A 25,326-nucleotide genomic window follows, 5' to 3' on the forward strand; every position below is an offset into this window, starting at 1 on the left:
ACAGCTTTATCCTTTAATCGAACTCAAGAAGCTACTAAACACCCTGGTGTCACTTTGTGTCCAAAATGTTGGTCTGCCTGATTAAATCCTGTGACACAATGAGCTCATTTTAAATAGTTTTGTTATTAAAAGGTAAGTTTCAAACAATTTAACAACTCCAATACTGTCTTAGATTATAATTAACCTGTCCTGACCATATTTTATGTTAAAGTTTATATGAAACAACCTAATGCTGTGACCTTTAACACTTCAGATCTTGGACAGTCGGGGTAATATCTCAAAGATAACTTCAGGAATGTGTCCTTGTGGTCCATTTAGTCTGTTTTATATCCTACTTGATTTTACCTAAGGGGTTCTTATTTGCTAATGCCTGCATTTCCTAACTAGTTGTGTAAACCCTAAACTTTATTCATTTTTACCTACATAAGAGTGCCTGTGTTTGTAAAAATGGGGGTTTTCACCACATCCGAGGTGAAGACGGGTTCACGGTTCCGCGGTGTGCTTGTTTTTCATCCCGTACGTGCCGCCGCTCTTCCTGTGTGGGCGGGGTCTACTTAAGAAGACGAGGTACGTTGAACTGGGGCATAAAAAAAAAAAAAAAAAAACTCTCGGCAGCGGCTGTAACGTGTTCGGACGAGCCGGGGACTCCTCGCCACCTCTCTAGATTTTAACACAGCCCATATGAGTAAATATCAGCGTTAGGAAAACACACTCGTCGTGGACGGAAACGTTAACGTTACGTACTTGGAGCGGTTTATTAGCTAAAACAAAGCGCACCCTCGTAACAGTTTTAGCTAGTCTTCGCCTTAGTAGCCGCTTTCTTTAAAAGAGGACACTTTTGGGGGAGCAAATGTTACTCTAAGTCACCAAAAACGCCACAATAGCATCAACACAAGGTAAGTGCTGTTATTTAGACCCATCGTTTGTCACATTTAGGCAGTCAGCCGTGTTTAGGGCGATGGAAACACGAACAAAAGGGGAGAAGCAAGGAATGCCTGTCTTCAGGGGCAAACTTTGGGTGTGGATTAACGATAACCAACGTTAGCTAGCTAAACTGAAAGACTGTTGTATTCACTTCTTCATACACTTACACGGTTTTTCAGCTACATGACACTGAGATATTTTGATCCACACCTCAAGTATGTTCCTTAATAAATCTTAATTTGGCCTTTGTACAGAAAGTAGGCCGCTTTGTGAGGCCAAAGAGGGCAGTAGTGGTGGTGAAAGTGTGGAAAACTAGGATAACTATTAAAACCTTTTTATAACAGAAAATCATCTTTAAAGTCAGAACTATCACTGAGGCACAGAGGCTTTTACCTGCAGAGCTCACTTGGTGCTAAAAACTTAAACATATTGTTCCTAAAAACTTTCTGTGGCTCTCAAACATGACTTTATTTGGACTTTTCTGCCTAAAATCATGTTTTTATTTCTTTGGCAGTGTTGTCATGTTGCTACAAAGGTCCTACAGTGGGTAGTTTTTGTTTAAGTCCCCACAGGATGCATTAGAACCAGTTTTGCGGTTTATCTTTTGCATCTATTCATCTAACTGCTTAAGTTTTATGCTAGTATTTCTGTGGGTTTTTCTGGTATTGAAACAGGGAACAGCTTTTGTCCTGCAAAAAACACTAAAAGGTTCACTATTTATAAGAAAATGAGCACCTCAAGTGTGTGTGGTCAAGTGAAGAGTGTTATTTGTCCAAAAAAACCAACTAATTCCTTCAAAGTCATCAATCATGATTTTTTTTTTTCATTTCCTGGATAGTGAAGATGGTGTTTCAAAGCCACCTGGTATTATTTAGGAATGCTGTTAAAGCACTTGGGTCCATTTGTCTCACCAGGCATTTCTCAATTTGTCAAAGAAAAAAAAACCTCAGCAGATGTTTTTAACATTTGTGCTCATACATGAGTGGAAGGAGCACGAAATGTAAGTTACTTCATAAGCTTCCTAGCTTTGGGCAACGTATACGTGAAGAAGAAACACAAACATGAAGAAGAAACACAAACAATATTCATTTGTAAGCCACAGTCGCAAACATTTGAGTGACGTCAAGAAATATCGAAAGTTGTAAAGAATATCCCCAAACAGACCACAGCTGGATACCGGTGTGGTCAGACTGCATTATGGACTGTATAAACTGTGTCTGGGGATACAGTGAGACCAAGACCTCTCAAACCAGGCCGTGTAACCAGAATTGAGCTTTTCTTGTTCAGCCTTGCCCACAGCTGTGATTCAAGCCTGTTGACTGTGCAGTATGTAGGTTGGACAAGATTGTTCTTGCCTGCTTTAGTCACTTCCTGTAGAGGAATTGCAGCCTGAGGGAGTGTTTTTTTTTCTCTCCTTTGCTAATCTGCAGGAGAAGTTTTATTTGTTGAGCTAGTAATCTGTGCTCACCAAGTTCTTGCTGCAAGTCCTCATTTAGTAAAGCGGTAATAAAAAGCCTTGGGTTAACTACTAGCCTGTCCTGGTTTATAGACAGTGTAATGACATGGCAACAGTTTCGTATCGAGGTGAGAAAACACATGTGTCTTTGATCTTGCACAGCACATGTATGGATGCAGATGATGCATACCAGGCAGGGTAATTGTAGACAAGAGGAGAAATGTGTCCGTCGTCTCGAGCAGGCTCCCTGCAGATCACTGAGTCACTTCCCTTAGTTACATTGTTGTGATGTTTAAACACAGTGAGCAGTGCTTGGCTAGGAGCTAGGAGTGTCTGGGGCAGTTTGAAGGGTCATTCTGCATTACTCAACGCCCGGCCTTTCCCCCCACTGACTTGTCAGATATGAGTCAGGGATGACGGACCTTCCAGAGTTGGCCAGACGAAGCATGTGGAAGGAGGGGTATGTTTGAGGATATATGACCATGGTTCAGAAATGATCCCTTCATGGCTCCGTCCCTTGTACTGAGGGCTGAGTCTGTGGTGAAATGTTGGAAGCTTTCACAGCAGAGGCATGAAAAGTGTCTGCTTGAGAGGATGCGGCAAGAAACACAAGAAGGTCGCTGATAGATTTGATGATCTCTCATAGTACAGAATATTGTTGGTAAGCCTTTCTACAGTGCTAGGAATGAAGCATTAGTTCAGGACCTGAGACCAGAGAATAAGAAAACATTTATTAGATGAGATGAGTAACAATTAATCCATAGAGTGACCAAAAATTGCTCGCAATTATTTTTGTTAATCGATCAATCACTTATAAAGCTAAAAACCCAAAACATTATCTATTACTTTTCTTTTTTTGCAGCAATGTAAACTGTATATCTTTGACTTTTGAACAAAAAAGACAGATAAATAATAAAGACACATAAAGACATCACTGTGGGCTTTAGGAAAGTGTGTCAGTCGATGATGACGATGGCGGTTTATGTTTTTAAACTGACATTGTTTAAGACTAGATAGTTAATCATTAGAATTAATTGTTAGATTAATTGGAATAATTGTAAGTTGTAGCTCTATACATAGCAGAGATGGACTATGAGTGAGAGAGAGAAAGTCAAGGTCACAGATAAATCATCTAAATGTTATGGTTTTGATCCTCATAAGTTACATTGATTTAAGATGCTAAAATAATTGTTATAAAAAAAACAAGAAGAACAAGATATCTCTTTTTAAAGGCCTTTGCAAATAACTTCCAGCCTCAGTTAGTCCTTGAATGCACCGCTCATTTAAGAAAAACTCTCCTGGCTGTGAAATGTAGGCTGAAAGAAAGCTGGAGGAGGCTGAGGTATCATTTTACTTCAAGTTTTCAGGGCCAAAATTATCGTCATACTCTCTGTGCATCAAACTGACCGAGTGAACTCTGGCTTCAGCTGGGAAAGAGGTGGAAAAAGAACCACATATTTCAGTTGCGTAGCTTTTCCACGGCGTAGTATGGAGCGAGTTAAAGTGGAATGCGTTATCTCATCTCTCTGGGGAGCGTTGAGAGATCGGGATCGCCTCCATATGACGGATGAACCCCGAACAGGTCTTGCAGTTCTGTCTATAGCTTAAATACACAGCAGCCTGACTCTGCCTCTGAGTGCAGAACATGTATGATAATTCAATTAGTCAGATTTCTATAGGCTGTTAGCAAGTTTTTATGTCATCATTGTCACTTAACTCATATTTCTACTTTTTCCACTGAAGGTTTAGGCTGGTTTTGATGCTTCCACTTATTTTCTTTGTTGGGTTACTTTTAATGTAGGACGTTAGTTAATCAGGGACGTTAGAGAAATAGTTTGGATTATTTGAAGTGGAGTTGTATAAGGTACTTATTCATAGCTAGTGTTTTACCTAAAAGTAGAAGGAGCAGACAGGAGTCCGACACAGATGCAAAGTAATATACTGCTGTAGACGGGGGCAGCAGAAATGAATGTTTTAACCATCTACTAAAGAGCCCACCTAAAATACATCAGTTTAAGTGTACCCTATATTTAGAATTATATTATATTTAACGCTTTTCAACAAGAAACTTGCTCTTTACTTGTTTCAAAGCCACCAGACTACATTGACAAAAACAGCAATTTTACCTCAGAAAACATGGGAGTTGCTGGTTGCTGCTGTCTCAGTTGGTTAGTTTGTTTGTGTTATTGTGTAACTTTGGTGTTTTAAATGTTTGATGTTTGTTGATCGAGGCAGTGGTGTAAACTATTAACTCCCATGTTCTGTGAGGTAAATTTACTGCTTTTTTCAATGGAGTCTTGCTGCTTTGTACTGAGCAAAGAGAAAATGAAAACTGCTTCAGATCCCCATTATGAAGGGCTGTCTGACAGCAATATAAAGCCATCACGTCAGCATAAATATAGTGTCCCTTTTTTAAACTGATTATTTTAGTAGGCCTTTTTTTAGTTGGCTCAAACACAGTTCCTTCTATGTCCACAGCAGTACATCTGTGCCAGGACTCCTTTCTGCTTCTCCAAACCGAGGGCATGTCGACTGCAATCTACTGTTAGTGATACACTAGCTATACATAAGTACTTCATACAAACCCATTCCAACTCAATTTGGTTGATAGGTGATATTAACAAAGACATCGTCCAAACGCATGCATTATGGAAGGAAACGGACAATAGACATTTCCAACAATAATCCTTTCAACCATTTTTATAGTCAGCTGGATGTCAGATGGTCAAAATGTGAACATCACATTGATCACATTCCTTTTCTGTGCTTTGCTTTTATCTCGAAAACACAGATTAAGAAACCGACTTCACCTGTTATCGCTCATCTAGCTAGACAGCAGTTGTAACTTTAGTATCAAGCTTCATGGCAGATGTTCGCTTGATAAAGGAAGCATCTCTGCATGTAGGTTGAGTTCCCCTCAAACATGCTGTGTGTGCAGTCAGAAGCGACACGCTCTTCTTCCTGATCCATCAGCAGCCTTTTAGGGAGGAAAGCGCTGCCTGGGTGTGGTTTAATTAAGGAAATGGATGCAGGGTCATGCTGAGTTGTTTGGGGACCTAATGGATCGAGAGTGGACTGTGACTTTAGGCGGCAGGTGGGGGTAGCCTGGCTGACCGGGTGGCAAACAGCGCTGGGGGGGATGGGCACCCAAGTTATTTCATGGACGACCAGATGACTCACCCAGCGTGAACAATGCTGACTTGTGTTGGGTGTTTTTCTCAGATGTTCTTGGCTCTTTAGTGCAACATTCATAATTTGATTACACCAGGATGCATTATGTGACAAAAAATTGATAAAACTGTAGAAGTGGCCAGGTTTACATTGAGAGATGAATGTAGCTGCAATTAATGATTATTTTCATTATCAATTAATTTGCTGATTTAGTTTTTAGATTAATGAATTATTCATTTGGTTTTTAAAATGTCTGTCACACTTTTCCATAGCTCAAGGTGACGTCTCCAAATGTCTCCCTTTGTTCGATCAACTCAAAGATATTAGATTTACAGTAGAGAAAACCAGGTGTTTTCGAGAAACACCTCTCAAAGATGCTGTAACATGCCAGTAGCATGAAGAGACAAGTCTAAAGCCCTGAATCAGTTCCATTTTTTTTGTTGATTAGGTAGAAATCCTCATGAATATCTCTAGAAACATAAAAGGATTTGTAGATGAGTAGATACCACACAGAAGTTTGGTAGTGTTTGCCAAGTGCACACATGGTCTTATGTTGTTGGTTGTCGTGGATCGGTTTCAGTGACAGCTGAAACAGTCAGTTGATTAATCGATTAGTAGATTTACAGAAATAATGTTTATGTCAGTGATATTTTGAGATTTTTAAAATAAAAGACAGAAATCTTGTTGTAGTAACAAAGACAAACAAAGCCTAGTGAGTGATCGCTAGTGTAAACGCTAAATATATCAGATGGGAATGCAGTTTGTGGTTTATTTAGGGGTTTTTGTAGCGACAGCGTGCAAGTTTACATTGTTATGTGGGAGTTGGACCAATGTGCACTTCTTGTTACTTTAGAAAAAAGTGAGCCGCCGTCAGTGTTGGTGATGCACAGTGTGGTTAACCTTTAATCACATGAAACTTGGAACCTGAGAAACCAGCTAGAGCTACGGTAGCTTTTGCAATTACTTTCAGTTTAATTTGTCTGATGCATGCACAAAGAGGCATTCGTTGTTTGTGTACTGCTTGCTTATAATTGTTTTTTTTAGAACTCATTAATTTAGTTAATTTGTTGTCATCCGCGCCAACACTACTTTCATTAAATTTTCACCCATGAATGAAATACATTGTGAAAGTCTTGTTGGCTGACTGGTGAATTTTAACCTCCATTTTTTTCAGTCTCAAAAACAGGTGCCATGTGACCTGAAATAATCCTATTTGTTTTCACACCTCTTTTTTTTTCCTACCAGGGGAAGCTATGCATCAGCAAAACATTTTCAGCAGGAAACACTTTTCTGTAGTTTCTCTTCCAACACATTTGTCACCGGGGAATGAGGATGATGGTGAAGGAATTTTATATTTTAAAGATTTTTGCATTTTAAGTAATTTCTCATTAAAATTTAGTCAAAGAAAGCTGAGCTGGTGTTCATACCAAAGTCAAAAACATTTTGACAACAGTATATACCTTGAACACGGCCATATAGAGGAACATTATCAGGCCTCTTTGTTGAACTGTGGCCATCCACAGTCTAAGCATGGTCTGTTAAATATTACTAAACACTCACAGATGTCCGTTGCTCCACCTTTAGACAACACTTGTCTGTTCCAAGCCATGTGTGCTGCAGCAGCCTGTCACAGAGGGTGAGGAAGGAAGATAGTCTCATATTCAGACAATTCTTGACAGAGACCCACTTATTAGCTTCGTATTAGCCCACAGACCAATGAGGTGAGTGATTGTAACTCTAAGCTGAGGACAATTCTGTGGCTGTATTATATAATAACAACTAATTAAAATCCTAATTGGATGAAAAGAGCAGTATTACAGAATATCAGAGAGCGGCCCTATCAAGAGGAAGTCTCCTGCCCCAGACTTTAAATAGTGAGTTTCCTTAGTTGGCAACAATCAGTAAGGCCCTGCAACACCGTCAATGAACAGAGGGGTAAACAACACGTGTCTGCACAGTCCGAGTCTTAAGCCCCCATTGTTCAATTCCTGTTTTTAAGTGACTGAAGCTCACCCTGACGTGGGAAATTCTCAGCTCTATTTTAAGTGAGAGACTAATCCTTTTTCTTCAGACATGGCTTTGTACACGTTGTGCAGAGGGATTTATTTATGCAGATTTTTCCTTTTTACACTCATTGACTGAAACACCTCTCAGGAAAACGCAACAGTAGGAAACTGGTAAGTGGAGGTGGTGAGCAACGACCAATTTATGATCGGACTACAGATTTTGACGCAGACTCTATTGAGTGAAACGTATGTGAACATCAGAGTAGCTTAGGCTTGGTGAGTTATTTCTCACACAATGAATTGATCACCTGCTTTTTTTTTTTTTGTTTTTACTTTTCCCAACTTCTTTTCAGACATTTCAATGTACTGCTCTACTTAATTATAATAGTGCAAATTTATAGAGCTAAATTTGTACATTATGGCCTTACTATGAAGGTAGGATTTATTGCAGGATTGTTTTATTAGACCGCATTAATTTGTACCTAATAAATTGGCAACCAAGTGCAGGGCCGTCCTGAAAACTAATTTTGAGGCATTGAAGCTTCATTGAGAATTACACACGAATATTCAAAACTTCGAGGGAGTGGGGAAGGGGGGCTTGCAACACACTTTTACTTCTTGCTCTCTCATATCAATTACTCCCTGGTGAATCACAGTATTGTAAAATGTACGTCAGCTAAGCACCATTCAAATACTGATTTGGACGTTGATTACCATGGCAAGCCCTAACTAAGTGTATATGAATATTTATATCAGGTCATGTTGTGAAGGGGTTCATTCTTGTTAACAAATAACAAGAAGATGATTTTTGTTTCTGGCTAGTCTCTTGTATGCAGCACTTTAGAGATCCACAAATCAAGGAGAGACGTCATCAGATTCATGTAAAACTCTTGTGAATACATTGCTGTATCGCAGTCTACCTCATTCATCCTCTCAGTGCTGGCTCTCTCGCACCACAGAAAAATCGCCACAGGAATGTCACTGTTAAGTAGGCGGAAATGTCACACAGGGAGCCGATTATTTGCAACACAACTGAATATGAGAGAGCAGAGGAACGCTGTCTGTGAATTTACTTCGGAGAGAGCGGGGCTCTGGTCCCTGAGGCGTACTTTCAGACTGCAGATTGAATCAAAACGCCTCTGGCCTGTCTGAAGCTGATGGCAGGCGGTGGACAATAACAAGGAACGCTGCGGAGGATTGAGTTTCAGTCGGCTCTTCCCAGCAGCTGTTGGGAGAAATTCTTAAATAAAGCATTTGTCTGGGCCTGTAAATGACCCCCACTGAAAGATTTGCCCATTGCATTGGTTTTTAGCAAGCAGGTAGAGTTTACACATTCAAACTCCTCAAGAGGAAAGAGTAAAAACGGTGTGAAAAAAAGAGTAGACCCTGGGTTGGGTCTCTCCCTGCTGCTTGGGAGGTTTGATTATGACGTGTTTTGATTCAGATGTGATTCACTCTTCTGCAAGAACGTGATGTCTTGCCAGTGACTATACATACCAGAAAGCTTTAGGAAAATACATTAATCTACAGGTTTGGACTCACTGGGCCAAAGATGGTCTGGCCAGAACAAACTACTTTGTATAAATCCAGATTTTAACCGTCTGACCTTGCCAGACGTAAAAGTTAGAGCATAGTATGATAAGTAAAAACAACCCATACTACTGTGCCTTGCAGTCATTTTTGTGCTGATTTTGGGTTTGTCGTCATTCTCTAGCTGTGGCACAAGATGACTTTTCCCCTCTCAATCCAGACTGCAAAGCTCCAATTGTCATGGTGGTGCTTTTCCCAACACTGGACCTATTTGACTCCCTGAAAAAAACAATATGTATGCAGTGATCAACAGATCCAGAAGGTCACCATTACAACCAGCAGATGTTGCCTAGTGTGTCGCTCTCAAATGTCTTCACCTTCTCAGACCAGCCAGAGCCATCTTGATAATATCAAACCTTTATTAGATTACATTTCAATATTTTCTATGTCTGAAAACTGGACAAACTGCAAAGTGAATGAGCTTGAGCCGGATGATGATGAAAATCTGAACACAGATCTACAAATTATTTTCTTGATTAATCGTTACTTCTATTAAATGTCTGAAAAAACTGTTCTACTTTCCTAGAGCCTTTGTTGACGTCTATATTACTAGTTTTTTCTGAACATAAGCTGCACTTCATGATTTGAGCTGATCGTGTTGGTGTTTATAATTAAAAGCTTTCCCACTTCAGGTTTAAACCTATTAAATATTTAGAAAGTTAGATGTGTATGTCAGTTCTTATTGAGCAAGACCCTGCTTTGAGTTCTTACAGATCCACACGTCCATATTTGAGGATTTCCAGCTCAAAGCATGAGCTCAGTTGCTGTACTAATGTTGGAAAGACGTGTGCAGCTCTGGTTATTATTACCCCACGTACAGTTGTAAATGAACATTCAGCATCACTTACACAAAGGATGTACCGTCCGTCTTCTCCAGCCTGACCATACAAAGTCATGATTCGGCACACTGTGCTCCTGTTATTCTAAATATTAGGCTTTCAGGTCTGTCATCGCCACCATAGTTTCTGCTTGACGATATATAGAGACGGGGTTTGAAAAAGGAGGATGAGTAGAGTTGGACCTTGTGAAAGAAAAGTAAGCAAAACCTCATGTGAGTCATTAAACATCTTAAAAGCTCAGCAGTTTTTCTTCATCATGTAGCACTCACTCCATCCACCACTTAGAGTCATTTGGTCATTAGCTTGGCCTTGAGAAGCTGTTTCCCAGCCCTCATTCAAATCTCTTCAATTTCTTCAAGTGTAGTATCTGCCCCCACGAGCCCACAAGCAGAGGAAGCAGCATAGCCTTTCCTGTGTAATCAAATTATTTTCTCAGAGACAGATGAAGTACAGTAGCTTCAACTTTGTGCCTCCATAAATTTGATTAAAAACAGAACATTAATGGCATAAAGCTGGTCGACAGGGCTGTATGTTTCTGTTGAGGATTCATTCAGGAATTCCCTGTTCAGTGCACAAAATGGGCTACTGATTTGAGATGCTACAGCATGTAGTAAACGCAGACAAGTATGTATACTTGGTAAGCAAGGTAAACTGATTGAGACGCCTTTTGGACCCCTTTTCTCTCTGCTGCGTTCACCACCTACCAGTTGGTCTTCTTTCATCACATGTCACAGTTTTGAGGAGCAGTTTTACCACAGAGTGTTATGGATTAGGCCTTGTCAGCCTGTGTCCCCCTCAAGTTTCTATCAGCTCTTATCAGCTGTGACATTTGCTTTGTGGAAGCAGCAGCAACTTTTACGTAGCGCCATTTCTGTTGAACCAGTGAAGTCTCCTCCTATGGCCATGCAACAATTCAGCTATCACTGTTCAGTTTCTCTCCATGCTTTGAAGCTAAAAGAAAAAGTAGTGAGACTCCTCATGAAAACCATTATTGCTTGAGAGCGGTCGCAATAACAAACAAGTAGATGTAAATACTAAAAAAAGCAGATGGGTTAAGGTTTTTCCTGAACTTTCATTCAGAGTAGATGTTGATGCCTGTTTTTCCGAAGCTGTCACGCCTCAAGATCATTACCAGAGATGCCAGTGCCTCTCAAATGCCATTATGTGGCACTCAGGCACTGGAGACCCAGAATGCCTCCCTGTCTGTCAGCTCTCTGCAATTTGCAGCCCTGTGCAGGCTGAGTCCCAGAGCAGTAAACAAAGCTGGTCTTCAGGAATGTTGGGGAGGAGCCGTAATGGTAAAGAAAGTCTTTGCAGTTGGTTAAGCTCTCTCTAAGCTATCTCAGTGGGTATGTGGCATGTTGAACGCTTTGTCTGTCCTGTTAGTAAGTATATATTGTAGTTAGTAAGCATATTTGAAAGGTATGGTGCTTGTTGGTCAGCAGAAAATAATTTTCATCTGTTGTCCCTGACCAGGTGTTAAAAGACACTGTAAGAATTCAAGTAAAAGATCTTTCACAGTGGCATTTTTTTTTTCATCACATGTTTTTGTTTCACTGTTCCCACAACAGTATGATAACTATCACTAAAGCTCTTATGGGAAACTCACATTTAAGTTGGTCATTAGGCCTCATCTCACAAGATGTGGTTGTTTTGCAGATGCCGACCCTCTGACCCACAGCACTGCAGTGAACACATTTTTCACTGAGCTACTGAAGAGTGTACAGCCACCAGTTTTAGCTCCACTTCACTCATAGTAACTGTGAAATATAGTGGGAACATAAATGGCACTGGTGCTTTTGAATTAGCTTAATATTCAACTGGTATAGACTATTTTGGGACTCAGCTGTTGACTTAAGTACTGTCAACACTGCCTGGTTTCCTGTGTGTATCTTACTGAGGCAAATACACATGGAGCTGGTCTGAGCTGTAGGTTTGAGGAGTGGGCAGACTGTCAAGGAAGTGTGTCACTGGAGTTGTGGGGAATGGCAGAGATTCAGGAGGAGGCATGAAATAGCCAAATATGGGAACACACACACACACACACACAGATGTAAACTCGCCTACCTCTTCCCTCTGTTTTCTCCTACTTTACTACTTACTTACTAAAAATGTTGAACCTCCACCAAAATGCTGGCTAACTTTGGAGATTTTAGTCTTTGTTTAGTTCTGTTTTTGGGGTTCTGTTGTGACTGGTTGGTTAATGCTGAGCAGCTCAGCTCTGTGCGGTAGAGAGGCATCATAGGACTTCTTAATAAACCACAGTTATTCCTTCCTTGCTTGAAATGTCGGTCATCTTTGTATTAAAGCTGCTGCTGCTCTGTTTAAGTCATTACATGTCTGCTGTTCAACTCATTATGACTCACTTTGGAGTCTGAAGACTGAACACGTCTTATGTGACTTTTCTGTCTGTTACGCAACTTTTTGTTCATGTCTCCTCAATCTTCTCCCTTCAGTCTTCTGTGTAATTGTACCTGAAATGTCCTGTCGAGATCAACAAGTACCTTTTAGGTAGGCCTGTAACGGCAAGAAAGTTCTTAGACCGCAGGCAGAAACCAAGTATGTGGTCGGGTGGTTTGTAGGAGTGCTGGTTAACTGGCAGCTGATCATGGGCAAATTATTCCTCCATATATGGAATAGGCGAAATAAGAGTCACTCCTCTGCCTCTGCTGCCCAACAGTAACTGAGATGTTTCACCTGAGGGTCAGATAGAGCCTTTACAACACAGGGAATCATAGGTATCAGGAAGAAAACATCATAGTATTGTATTTAACTTAAATGTATTCATCCTGGTGGTCTTGTTACAATTAAAACTATTGCCTTAGAGTCACCAGACCATGAGGATGTCGTCCAGGGGAAATCGCTGTGTTAATGGTGCACTTGGTGGAGGACGATTTCCTTTAAGTGTTTAGTAACTTTAATCTATGCAAACTTAAGGTGTCCATTGTGCAGCTGTGCCACATAGCTACTAAGTGTGCATCTGCATTTCTCTGTGTGCTCACACTTGTCAGATATTGATTAAAATGCTGCAACCACACAACACACTTGTGTCTGTTGACTATCACTGACTCTAGCGACAAGTGTGACTGACTTTTGGGAAAATGTGTCTAGCATTGACTGAAGATCGAACTCCTTCCTGTTGATGTTGCTCCTCGTTTCAGCTTCTAACAGAGTTTATTCTTCTTGTTACAGATGGATCTGCGGTTACTTTTAATAGCAACGTTATCAGCGGTCCTTGGGGGCAGCTTGGCACAGCAAGGTAAGAACAACGACTTGTTACATTTTGGTCCGTTTTTCTTATCTTAACTGTTAAATATTATCTAACATTGTGTAGCATGGTTTCAGCTGTGTTAACAGACACTCCAGTGCAATACAGTGACTTTATGTTACACTTCATTTGGATGCTGATAATCATGGTTTGACTTGCCCCTCTTGTTTGTGTTTTTTAAGCACAATGCAATACAGCTGAGCTTTTATCCACTTTGCCCTTCAAATCTAATATTTCTTCATTCATGGTTTAATTACTGTGTGGGTCCTATTGGCTAGTGGTGGGAGGCTTTTTATTTTACAAGGTGAAGTCATCATTTGGTGAGCTGCCTAAAGCTCTTCTCAGCATGAATCAGTTTCTGAACAGGGATTTGGCTGCAATCTGTATTTGCAGCCAAAAGCTAAGGCTGTTATGAGTTAGTGAACTAATGGAAACTCTGTTTTGTCATCTTGGTTTTTTAACAAAATAACTTGTGTTGTCTGTTTTAGAGGGAAGCATATGCATCAAGGCAAACGCACAGTCATGTGGGGAATGCATCCAGGTCGCCGAGATGTGCGGATGGTGCTCGGACGAAGTGAGTTGAATCACTGAAGCTGCCATCAAAGTATTTAATCAGTCTATCTAGGAGATTGTAAACTGTGGGTGCGGCACAGTCGCAGGTTTGACAGTTCCAAATGTTCAAAAAGTCTGCGTACAGCAGACTGAAGTCATAGTCTTATGCTTTAGAGTTATGAGTGTGAGTTAGAGTTATGCTATGATTTGCCCCTCTAATATAATGGTAGGGGAAACGCTGGACATAGATGTAAGATCCTTTTTGTTTGCCCTCTTCGAGCCCACCCGACTCCATTGGAAAAAAAAAAACAGTAATTTTTCTCAGTTGGTTAGTGTTGTTTTGTTTTTGTGTGTTACACAAATATTTTGTACGACCACTTAACACCAAAGTCACAGAATAACACAAACGATCTAATCAGTTCAGGCAGCTATTTTGCAGATGTGGATACTGGACCAGTCCCATTACTTTTTGTACTGAGCAGTCGTTTTGAACACAAAATATGTTTAAAAAAAATAAAAAATAAATGGTCCCATGTCTAAAAATACTTGAGTTGTCCTTTAGGTGGTGAACCTCATGTCACTTTTTACTATTTCACCCAGCTCTATTATGATAGCTTTAAAAACAAATGAATCTTTGGGAAACCAAAAAAGTCCCACAGAAACCATCAGTAGTCATTCCTTAATATTGACTCATTATATTGATATAGACTGTATGAGTTTGCCTATTTGTCCAAAATAGTGAGATTTGATTGGTCAGTGTTGCCTTGTGACTCCTTGGTGACCCTCAGCCAAAATTCTTTGTGATTCACCCATAGTCAAGACTGAGCTGCTGACTGATATCCACCCCTGAGCTTCCGAAATCAGATCATGACTGCAATTTTTAGTACAGTCATACTTGGTTTCTGGCCTTTTTACTGGAGAAGGTGAAATATCTGCAGCACTGAAATGAACCCAAAATCATTAGGGAATCGCATCATTCAAGAGCAATTCTCCGTGTGCTACAAGTGCTTCATAAATAAAGTACTTAGTCAGTCTGATTATACTGCCCACTGCTGAGAACAATATGTGGATTATTTCCTGTTCATTTCTCTACTACTACCTACTCTCTGACACCTTATTTCCTGTATTCACTCTGCAAACTCAGTGTTCTTCAAAACAATAGGTGTCTTATACTCTGTGGTTTTTAAACTTAAATGAATCTCATCTGATATGTATGGCAAGATGCAGGGGGGGAAAAATGCCTCTGTGGGTCATGTGGTTTTGAAAGAATTAGGTCAGAGCACTATTTTTGTTTTGACTGAGCTCATTGTCTTGAGTTCTTCTCCACTATGCCTTATGGGATATCATGTGCATCCAATCTGCATATTCTTAGCCAGGCTTCCCATTTGTCAGTTTCCCCTCTGCTTCTCCTGCTTAAGAACAATGGCCTTTATAAAGTAGACAGTTAAAGTAACATGGAGGGCTTTCAGAAACGTCTATAGCATTTATACTCCAGATACATTTACTGGACCTTTCCAGATGTTTCTGCGCATACACCACCTATGAAAAAGACTTTATTGTTATGTCGGGAAATTTGTACCAGTTGGTGATCAATATAACTTATTTTAGATTTGGCCTGATACTTAAAAGAACTTCTTGTTATGTGTTATATCTTGGGTTAGATCACCTCAGAGTGTCTTTAAAAACAAAGCTGAAGCCTAAAGAACAATAATTAGGATTTGAAAAAATCCTTTTGTGCTATTTTGCAGAAGTTCCTCTCTGTGGGTGAGTCTAAGTCAGCTCGCTGTGACGATCTCGAGTCCCTGAAGAAGAGAAATTGTGATGCTGCCAAAATTGAGAATCCACGTGGAGGCATCACCATTGATAAAAACAAGGCCGTCACCAACCGCAAGAAGGACGTGGCTGAGAAACTGAAGCCCGAGCAGATCACCCAGATCCAGCCCCAGAAACTCACCCTGACACTCAGATCTGGTAAATATTCAACGTCTGCAGACGCATTTTTGAACATTGGAGCAGGAGAAAAGTCTAGCTGAATTAGGTCATTAAATATGTCTTGGAGGAGAGTAGATGAACACAGTCTTATCACTATAGACCAAAAAGAGGACTTAGAGGACTAGAGTATATTCTACAAAATCTTACATTAAAAATTGCCATTCAGATCAATTGTGATAGTGCCAAGAGATACATACATACCTTCTTTTCAACTCTAATAAAATTGTTGTAAAGTATTTTATTTTTTTTCAATTTCCATTTAGCTGTGACACATCCTGTTGTCCACCTCAGACTGGTGTAGCAATATCAGTAAATGGTGAGGCACAGGCAAGTTGAAATGTATGCTTTTGCTGTAGCTACAGTCTCCTAAATTCCACTAAAAAGTCTTATTTCTTCTTCTCTTGTCTTATTTCCTTAAGGTGAGCCCCAGACTTTTGAGCTAAAATTCAAGCGCGCAGAGGACTACCCCATTGACCTGTACTACCTTATGGACCTGTCCTTCTCCATGAAAGACGATCTGGAAAACGTCAAGAACCTTGGCACTGACCTCATGAGGGAAATGCAGGAGATTACCTCAGATTTCAGGATTGGTAAGGACAACTGACCCCTGATAAAAGGATGAAGATAGTCAACAAAAAAGCTGCAGTGTTAACAGATATTTTTACAGTCCTAAAACACATTCTCTTTCAGGTTTCGGCTCATTTGTGGAGAAGACGGTCATGCCTTACATCAGCACCACTCCAGCCAGGCTCCTAAATCCCTGCACTGGGAACCAGAACTGCACCAGCCCCTTCAGCTATAAGAATGTCCTTAAGCTCACAGACAAGGGAGACGAGTTCAATCGGCTGGTCAGTCAGCAGCAGATCTCAGGAAACCTGGATTCTCCAGAGGGAGGCTTTGATGCCATCATGCAGGTGGCGGTCTGTGAGGTAAGAAGGAGCTGAAGAGTTCAGAGCAATCGGGAGCGTTAGACGCCATTGCACTGTATCTAGGTAAGAGAGTGTTGTAAATTTGTGAAATATTAATGAGAAGACTCTTTGTCTTGTTCCTCCCAGGAGCAAATTGGCTGGAGGAACGTGACTCGTCTGCTGGTGTTTTCCACCGACGCTGGTTTCCACTTCGCTGGTGATGGCAAACTGGGCGGCATCGTCCTGCCCAACGATGGGAGGTGTCACCTGGAGAACAACATGTACACCATGAGCCACTACTATGTATGTAGTGTAGAATTTATGTAATATCCATTATGTATCAGGGGGAGAGTGGACTGAGCATGTGTGCTGTTTTCAGCTTCAGCTATTTCTGTTACTAATTGTCTCAATTTATTATTGATCTTGGGATCTGTTAGTTTCCAGGCCCACATTTGTCCACACAGTCTGGGATATGAAATGGTAACTGAATTCCTTTCGTATTAATAATTTAATGTGTATGTTTTCTACCATGTTGTTGAATCCTTTGATAGGACTACCCTTCCATCGCCCATTTGGTTCAGAAACTGAGTGACCACAACATCCAGACCATCTTTGCTGTCACTGAGGAATTCCAGCAAGTTTACAAGGTGAACTTTGTGTTTTCTCAACATTGTGCTTGTAAATGTAACCATCAACCACCAAAAAATGCTGACTTTTTAATTCACATCATATAATTCAAAAGACAGATGCACATTTAACATTAGCTCACTCTGTTACCTTCGATCCGTGTGTCTCTTTTAGGAGCTGAAGAATCTTATTCCAAAATCAGCTGTGGGCACACTGTCCTCTAACTCCAGCAACGTGATCAAACTCATCATTGATGCCTACAATGTGAGTCACGCTGCACATGATGTCTGACTGGGATAACTTGTGATTTTGATTCCAATCCTTTCATCATGTACTCTCAGTTGCCAGTTCATTTGGTTCACCGAGCTAAAACCAATGCAGTTTAATACAACAGCCCCACAATAAATCTTACCCTCATGAATGTTTTAATGTTCAGTTTTTGTTGAAACTGTTGGAGAGGTGTAGAATCCACCGAAGTCCTGCGCAGGTCCGGTTGGGACCTGAATGTATACTTGATTTATTTTATAATGTCACATATTTTGTACATTGCACTGATCCTGTGATCCTCATATGCACAGGTTAATTGATCAACATTTTTTTGATGATTCTGATGAGGGATTGTTTGATCTCTCTTGTTTCGGACAGTCTTTGTCATCTGAAGTAATTCTGGAAAATGGCAGGCTGCCAGAGGGAGTTTCCATCACCTACAAGTCCATCTGCAAGAATGGTGTGGAGGGAACAGGGGAGAATGGCAGGAAGTGCTCCAACATCTCCATCGGAGACGAGGTAGATGTCGTCATCTTTGTTGTCATTTATTTGCACGTGTGAAAGTGGTATAATTACTAGGTTCTTAAACATCTCAGCTCAAGGGAACCCAAGTAGGCCAGTGGGAAAAGCTTTGGCACCACAACACAAGTGGTGCAAGTGCTCAATCACAAGCAGCAGTATTCCTTTATATCCTGAATGTCCCGTTTCTGAGCTGTGTCCTTTTTGCAACATTACTGCCTCCTACTGGTTGGAGGAATTGGCTGCTCCTAAATTGAGAGACAGAGGGAAAACAAGTCACTTCAGAACAAACAACAAATGAGAGAGACATCTTAAGTTAGTAATTCAAGAAGCCTGACAGATGGAACATTAAGCTTCAAGACATCCTCCTCGACCGATTTGCTGACCCTGTTAACTCTCCTCTGGCTTCCAGGTGTCTTTCAAGATTTCCATTGAATCCCAGAAGTGTCCATCGCATGGCAAGACAGAGACCATTAAAATCAAACCACTGGGCTTCACCGAAGAGGTGGAGGTGGTTCTGAACTTCATCTGCGACTGTCAATGTGCTGCAGAAGGAGAGCCCGATAGTGAGAGGTGCCACGATGGCAATGGGACCTTTGAGTGTGGAGCCTGCAAGTAAGTATTTAGCCAAACAGGTTCAATAGATGATTATTAGATTTAGTATGTGTTTTTTGAGCCGTAGAATTATACTGTAATGGTTAACCTCCTATTTTCTGTGTCAGGTGTAATGATGGACGTATCGGGCGCTTTTGCGAGTGCAGCAAAGATGAAGTGCGGACAGAAGACTTGGATGCCAACTGCCGAAAAGACAACGGTACGGATATCTGCAGCAACAATGGTGACTGTGTCTGCGGAACCTGCGAATGCAAGAAGCGAGAGAATCCTGCAGAGATCTACAGTGGCAAGTACTGTGAGTGTGACAACTTCAACTGCGACCGCTCCAACAACAAGCTCTGCGGCGGTGAGGACTGAACAAAATACCTTGAAAGTCTGACACTGGTTTTATAGTAAACTCTGCGGTAACACAAACCATTGCCTGTGCTTCACAGGACATGGACGCTGCGAATGCAGGAAGTGCATTTGTGATGCCAACTACACAGGCAGTGCCTGTGACTGCTCGCTGGATAATTCTACTTGCCAAGCTAAGAATGGGCAGATCTGTAACGGCCGCGGTACCTGTGAATGTGGTACCTGCAAGTGCAACAAACCCAAATTCCAGGGTCCAACCTGCGAGATCTGCCCCACCTGCCCCGGTGTCTGTGCTGAGCATAAGTGAGTCTGACGCTTGCATGCTTGGCTAGAAATTGAATTCAGAAATCTTAAATGTAGGGTTCCTGCTGGGCAACGATATTAAAAATAACATGTAACTTTAGAGGTGTTATCACAGACTGAGACTCGTGAATCATGATAACATTCTTCTTGAACGTGGGAGAGATCTTCACAGATTCATGACTTTGCAGTGATACTGTTGATGCAATTAAAATGGACAGTTATTTCACTCAGGTCACATATTTCTTTGTCTCCTAGTATGAATGAATTGAACAGTCTTTCAGAATAGAGCTGCTACTTCAAAGTTTTAGCACCCAGTTGTCTTTGCACCCCCCTGTGTTTTCTCTGAGCAGGGCCATAGATACCATTGAGGACACATTCTGTAGTTCTGTAGCAGTCTGGGGGCACTTTATGTCCTACAATTGCAGATAGTGAATATTTCAGGCACATTCCACCATGTTTTTGTTTAAATATACTTCTGATTACCTAAAGGCCAGCAGGCCAGTCTGCCTGTGGAGTCTTGAGTTTTCTTCATCATCCAGAGACATGTAGTCTACTGAGATTAGTAACTTTTCTCTGGTCATTGGTTACAATGTGAGGTGAACTGTCCTCTACCAACGTATGCTGAGACTCTAATGACTAGACTACAACATGAAGAGCGAGATAGTCAACCCTCTGTCGATGTTTTCACAGAGATTGTGTGCAGTGCCAAGCATTCGAGGTAGGTGAGAAGAAGGATGCGTGCAACTGCACCGTCTTCCAGCTGATCAAGGTGAAGGACCGCGACAAGCTGCCCCAGCCAACAGACCAGAGCTTCCCACTCACTCACTGCAAGGAGCGAGATGCCAACGACTGCTGGTTCTACTACACCTACGCCATCAGGAACGACACCACGGAAGTCTACGTGGTGGAGACGCTGGGTATGAATGGACTGTGAAGTCTTTCATAAACTGACTAGACCGCAAGTGTCATCATTCTCAGATATTCTAAATATGATACTATTTGGTTGATTGTGTATTTATTTAACAGGTCATCTTCTCTGTCCTGCTAGTTTGTCTCTGAAAGATCTTAAAGGTTCCATGTGGCGTTTTTGACCACTGGTGGCACCTTCTAGCTGCTTTTTTATATAAGTGGGTCCTCTTTGTGTGTGTGTCTTGTGCTCCTGCAACTCTCCAGCCAAACGCAAGGAGGAAGAGGACTCCATGCAAATAAACATGGTTGTTAAAGGTGCAGTGTGTAAACTTAGTGGCATCTAACGGTGAGGTAGCAGATTACAACCAGCTGAATCACCCCTTCCTGTCCAAGGGTGTGGAACAAGCTACAGTGACCTATGAGGATTCACGCTCCCTCGCTTTTTCTGGTGCTAAATAATAAGTCTGATTCTCCATCATTCAAAATTTGGGTCCCTCAGACTTCTCCCAGCACAAAATTGTATTCCTCTTCTTTCTTTCTTCTGCGTATTCTGGCCGGTGCATTTGCGCCACCAAATGCAATCTGCCACTTCAACTTAAAAACACAAAAGCCCCATTTATCTGCTCTGGGCTACTGTAGAAACATGGCAGCCCAACATGGCCGACTCTGCCGACTATGTAGACATAAAGGGCTCATTATAAGCTAATCAAAACACAGCTGTTCTTGTTTTCAGGTGATTATACTCTACCAAAAAACATTAGTATGCATATTGTATTCCATTTCTGCCAATAGATCCCTCTAAATCTTACACACTGCACCTTTTTAACATGCAGGTTTCAAGTTAGAAAATGTACTATACTAACCTATTTGTGGCTTTTCAAGCTGGCCAATTACTTCAGGCTAACAATCTGTTTTTAAAGCTGTGACATAATCGTTGGTTTGTGACTCTTCATTGCCAATTTCCTTTTGACAGGTGAAAATGCAGCAAAAACATTCCCATTAAGGATAATTCTTATGAAATCTATGGATTTAATTTGGTTTCTGTGCATTTCCTCTGTTTCAGAGTGCCCGGCTGGACCGAACATCATCCCCATCGTGGCCGGTGTGGTAGCAGGTATTGTGCTGATTGGCCTCGCCCTGCTGCTCATCTGGAAACTGCTCATGATCATCCACGACCGCCGAGAGTTCGCCAAGTTTGAGAAGGAGAAGATGAATGCCAAGTGGGACACGGTGAGTCAGTCACAGCAGAGCATCAGCTTTTACACAGTTGATACCTAGTGTTTCCATGGGGGAAATAATAATCTAGTTAACCGAACCCTCCTCATAGTTATGGACAGAGTACTTTAGAGCACCACATCACAGGTTCCTCCTGAGCATTTATGGATGTTGTCAGTTCTGTAGTCGGCAGGAAGATGTCCAAAAGGGGTAGAAACAGAAAATAGATTTAAACCAGAGTACGTTAGAGGAACAATACGTCCAGAGAGGATCTCTGTCTCCGTGGCCCTCACTCTGTCCTTGATCAACCTCCAAGCAGTTTTGTTTAGTCTTTGTGTGCTGAGGGAGCGGCCGTCCCCTCAGCTGACAGTGCTGCCCCTCACTGTCCACATGGTACAACTGCACAGCCATAAAAGGTAATGAAGCAGAGCCAGAGGAGGTCTGATGGAAACCTCCTCTTCTGCCGTCTGGGTGGAAGTCAAACCAGCAGCATTCATGATCTAAAGGGAGGAAACAAACACTCATCGTCAGCAGTGTTTGTGGGAAATGGCTTTTAAAAATAATGTGTTACTTTTCTTTAGTAGAAGAAGCTACAGTGCAAATTTACTGTATTTAGCTCTTAATAGACATGACGTTGGAAGAAAGCTTTGCAAACTTGAATAGATTTTTTTTTTCCCCCAAGAGATGCTGTTATTCTGTGCGTCTTTGTTAATGCAATACAAATACAAACGGCACATCACAGGAAATAAGAAAGACATTACAAGTACAACTGAAAGTATCAGTTTTCCCATTAGATATAAATGTATCATTACAGGTGAGATCAAAAAAAAGGACAAAATGTAGGGAAAAGGTGAACTTTCTGAACTTTTCTGCTCATCAGAGACATTTTGCATCAGACTTTCATGTCTGTCCTTTACACTGCTTTTTTCTGTTTCTCTTAATTTCTCTTTCATCTTCCCCCTTTTCCTTCTCCATGTTAGCAAGGGAACCCTATTTACAAGAGTCCTATTAACCAGTTCCAGAATCCCAGCTATGGGAATAAAGGCGCTGATCTTTAGGACCAAGTTTGTATTACCTGTTGGCCTTGTGTACTTGCATGTCCCTTCTGTGCAGAGTGCAGATTTACACCTTGACTGACTTAATTCAGGGCTGTGATGAAATGAAACGTTTGGTGATGGCATGTTGTGAAACTGGCATGTTTACCCACAGGAGGCGATGATTGATACCCGACTGTCTGTGATCTGTTGGCTGTTTCCTTCATGTTATTATCAAATTTTTAGTAGGAAAAACTGTAAATAGTAAAAAAAAACAAAAAAACTAACAATGGTAACAATCATTTTATTTAAGAAGTATTACTTATTTGTATATTTGTGTGAGACCCTGATTCTTTATTTGTCGCTGTCCAGTGAAAACCAAGCATGTTTGAGATAAAGCGAAGAGATTTTGAAGATTCAAGTTTTCAACATGGCATCAACAGCATGCTATGAATCTACAAATATTAAAACCACCACTATTACTCTCAGTATTTTGATGAAAATGTTTTTCCCAAATGAAACCAGTAAACTCTATGTTTAACCTCCATTTTGCAACAAGATTTTTGCGAGCCAGTCTGACGGGTGAAAGTTTTTACGAATATCCATATGATCTAAAGTTACATGACTGTCAGGAAAATCTTTCAGAAAGTTTTGTAACTGTTTTCTGAAAGTTAACAGTCCCATTGTTTTAGTCACATGATTATGTGGCTGTGCTCGGTAACTCCCTCCTCCATCTTAATCTCTGTAAACAGCAAACTGTTGGGTATCACATTTACTTACTATCATGAGTAGCTGATAACCACCACTTACTGCTCAGCTTTCTGACTCTGTGTACTAAAGAACCAGTTTGCCTCGCCTCTGCTTTAGTGAAACACTCTTAAATTCAAACATCAATGCAGAATACAAACTGCAAATAAAACTTCAAGGCAGCCGACCAAAATTCGAGACGTGCCAGAAATCCTGCTGTTGCCTCGGAGGCAAATTATTGATCGTTCAGGCAATTAATTACGTGTCATGACCCCCCTCAAACTGTGCGTCAAAAATCAAGCGGGGGGCTTCCTATTGGGGGGCCAAATCCATGCCCTCTACCAGGCTTAACCAAATGTATTCAGCAACAACAAACTCAACTTCAGTATAGTTGAATACTAACAACTGTTACTAGATACTAGACTGAATACTGAGTGCAGATTGGAATAGACAGCAGCAGTCTGACAAAGGGTGGGAAGTTTGAAATGTGAATACCCACAACTCACTGACAGACAGAAGTTTAAATTCATACTTGGCAGTCACCAGTCGCTGCTAAAACCGTGTGCTTAACCATGTGGTTGACCGTGTTTGCTGTTAAACTCCGTAGCATATTTTGTTGCTGTGGCACCATTGATCATCACTCACTTTAAGTCCCCACCTGCTGTACTCACTCTCCTTGCTCTTTCTCCGTTCTCAGGGCGAGAATCCAATCTACAAAAGCGCCGTAACAACTGTCGTCAATCCAAAGTACGAGGGCAAATGATGGAGCTGTGCCTTCATTGTGACAACACTGTATGGAAAAGAGTCTGGGCTGGGGCAAAGGGAGGGGCGGGTTTTATAATGCTCTCACTGTTTGTTTGTTTGTCGTTGTCGTCGTTGTAGTCACCAAATGATAGCAAAGCATTTTGCCACTATTTCAGTTTGTTTTACTAACATTTTTATTTTCTATGCATCATCTGAAATGTGTACAGTCTGTATAAATGTTGGGGTTTTGTTTTGTTTGTTTTTTTTTGCCTCTTTGGAACTTGAGAGAATGTGTTGAACTGATTTGTAGTTTTTCTGCCACAGGACTGGCAAGGTAACGGAAAGCCTAGCTGTGCCTTTTTTTTTTTTTCTAATAGAACCATCAAGCCATCAGTGTTTTGTCGAAGGTTGAATTGTATGTGGATAATGGGCAAAAAATGAGGAGTTCCTATCTAAACATGAACAATTTAGAGCAAGCAGCAATCTGTTTCAAAAACAGAGGTGATCTTAAGAAGGTCTTAGTAAGGCCTGTGCTCAGTCTTGTGTCTGTAATCATTCTGACTGAGAGCGCCGCTCTTTTTAAATGTGTCTGGATCGATACTCCTCAAATGTAGCGCCAGTTGGCCGTGTCTGGTAGCAATGAAATGTGTACAGTATGTTTTAGTTTCTGTGTTAAGCCATATATGTATTCACAGAAAAGGATCGAAGGCGTTAGTTGTTTTTGTTTTTTTATCCTAAGTGACTTAATTCAACTGAACAATCAACTTAAATGTATCTTTGTCTAGAAAAGATGCTGTCTTGGGCTGCCTTTCTAGTTTAAAGGACATCAGTGTACAGTAGTGTTACTGTTTGGCTCCAGGTTTTACTTGCTTAATTTCAAGCCAACTCAGGTCCTTAATTCCTCACAGCAATGCCAAATACACGCAAACCTGCCTTATTTGCTAACTAAATTTGCTTTTTTTTTTATTTGTAGAATATGAATTGGGGAAGGGTGCCACTTTTTTTTTGCTGTATGTCAGTAAATGCCACCTCCCTCTTTTGTGGTGGCTCGATCAAACATTTTTATTATTGTGGAAAAGAAATCAGGAATGATGATGATGATGTCAATTATTTGGTAAGGGAATGATGTCAAGATTGCTAAAATATTTGGGTTTTGTAAAGAAAAAAAGGTTACACCAGTCACCATTGTTTTTAAGTGCCTTTTTTTAATTTCAACACATTCACATTTGCAATTCTGTATTGCTGAAATTATTTATTGAATAAACAATGAAAACAATTAACCCCTA

At 40.9% G+C, this 25,326-nt stretch overlaps 1 protein-coding gene across 1 annotated transcript; it reads left to right on the top strand.

Moving 5' to 3' along the window:
* The first annotated feature begins 610 nt into the window (after window positions 1-610).
* On the top strand, window positions 611-25,326 carry LOC139213852 (integrin beta-1-like). Its single transcript, XM_070844516.1, has 16 exons — window positions 611-896; window positions 13,179-13,245; window positions 13,743-13,828; window positions 15,555-15,777; window positions 16,218-16,388; window positions 16,489-16,727; window positions 16,854-17,009; window positions 17,258-17,353; window positions 17,508-17,597; window positions 17,979-18,119; window positions 18,532-18,734; window positions 18,842-19,080; window positions 19,169-19,391; window positions 20,082-20,308; window positions 21,364-21,530; window positions 23,994-25,326. Exons 2-16 carry the CDS (start codon window positions 13,179-13,181, stop codon window positions 24,057-24,059), a joined length of 2,394 nt encoding a protein of 797 aa, XP_070700617.1. The 5' UTR covers window positions 611-896; the 3' UTR covers window positions 24,060-25,326.

This window comes from Pempheris klunzingeri, chromosome 15 (genome assembly GCF_042242105.1).
Source record: "Pempheris klunzingeri isolate RE-2024b chromosome 15, fPemKlu1.hap1, whole genome shotgun sequence".
In the NCBI taxonomy this organism is placed as follows: domain Eukaryota; kingdom Metazoa; phylum Chordata; class Actinopteri; order Acropomatiformes; family Pempheridae; genus Pempheris; species Pempheris klunzingeri.

Coding starts and splice junctions, on each gene's coding strand:
- LOC139213852 (XM_070844516.1), top strand. CDS start 13,179: ATGGATCTGCGGTTACTTTTAATAGCAACGTTATCAGCGGTCCTTGGG. Junction 13,829..15,554: donor GCGGATGGTGCTCGGACGAA/GTGAGTTGAATC, acceptor GCTATTTTGCAG/AAGTTCCTCTCTGTGGGTGA. Junction 18,120..18,531: donor ACATCTCCATCGGAGACGAG/GTAGATGTCGTC, acceptor TCTGGCTTCCAG/GTGTCTTTCAAGATTTCCAT.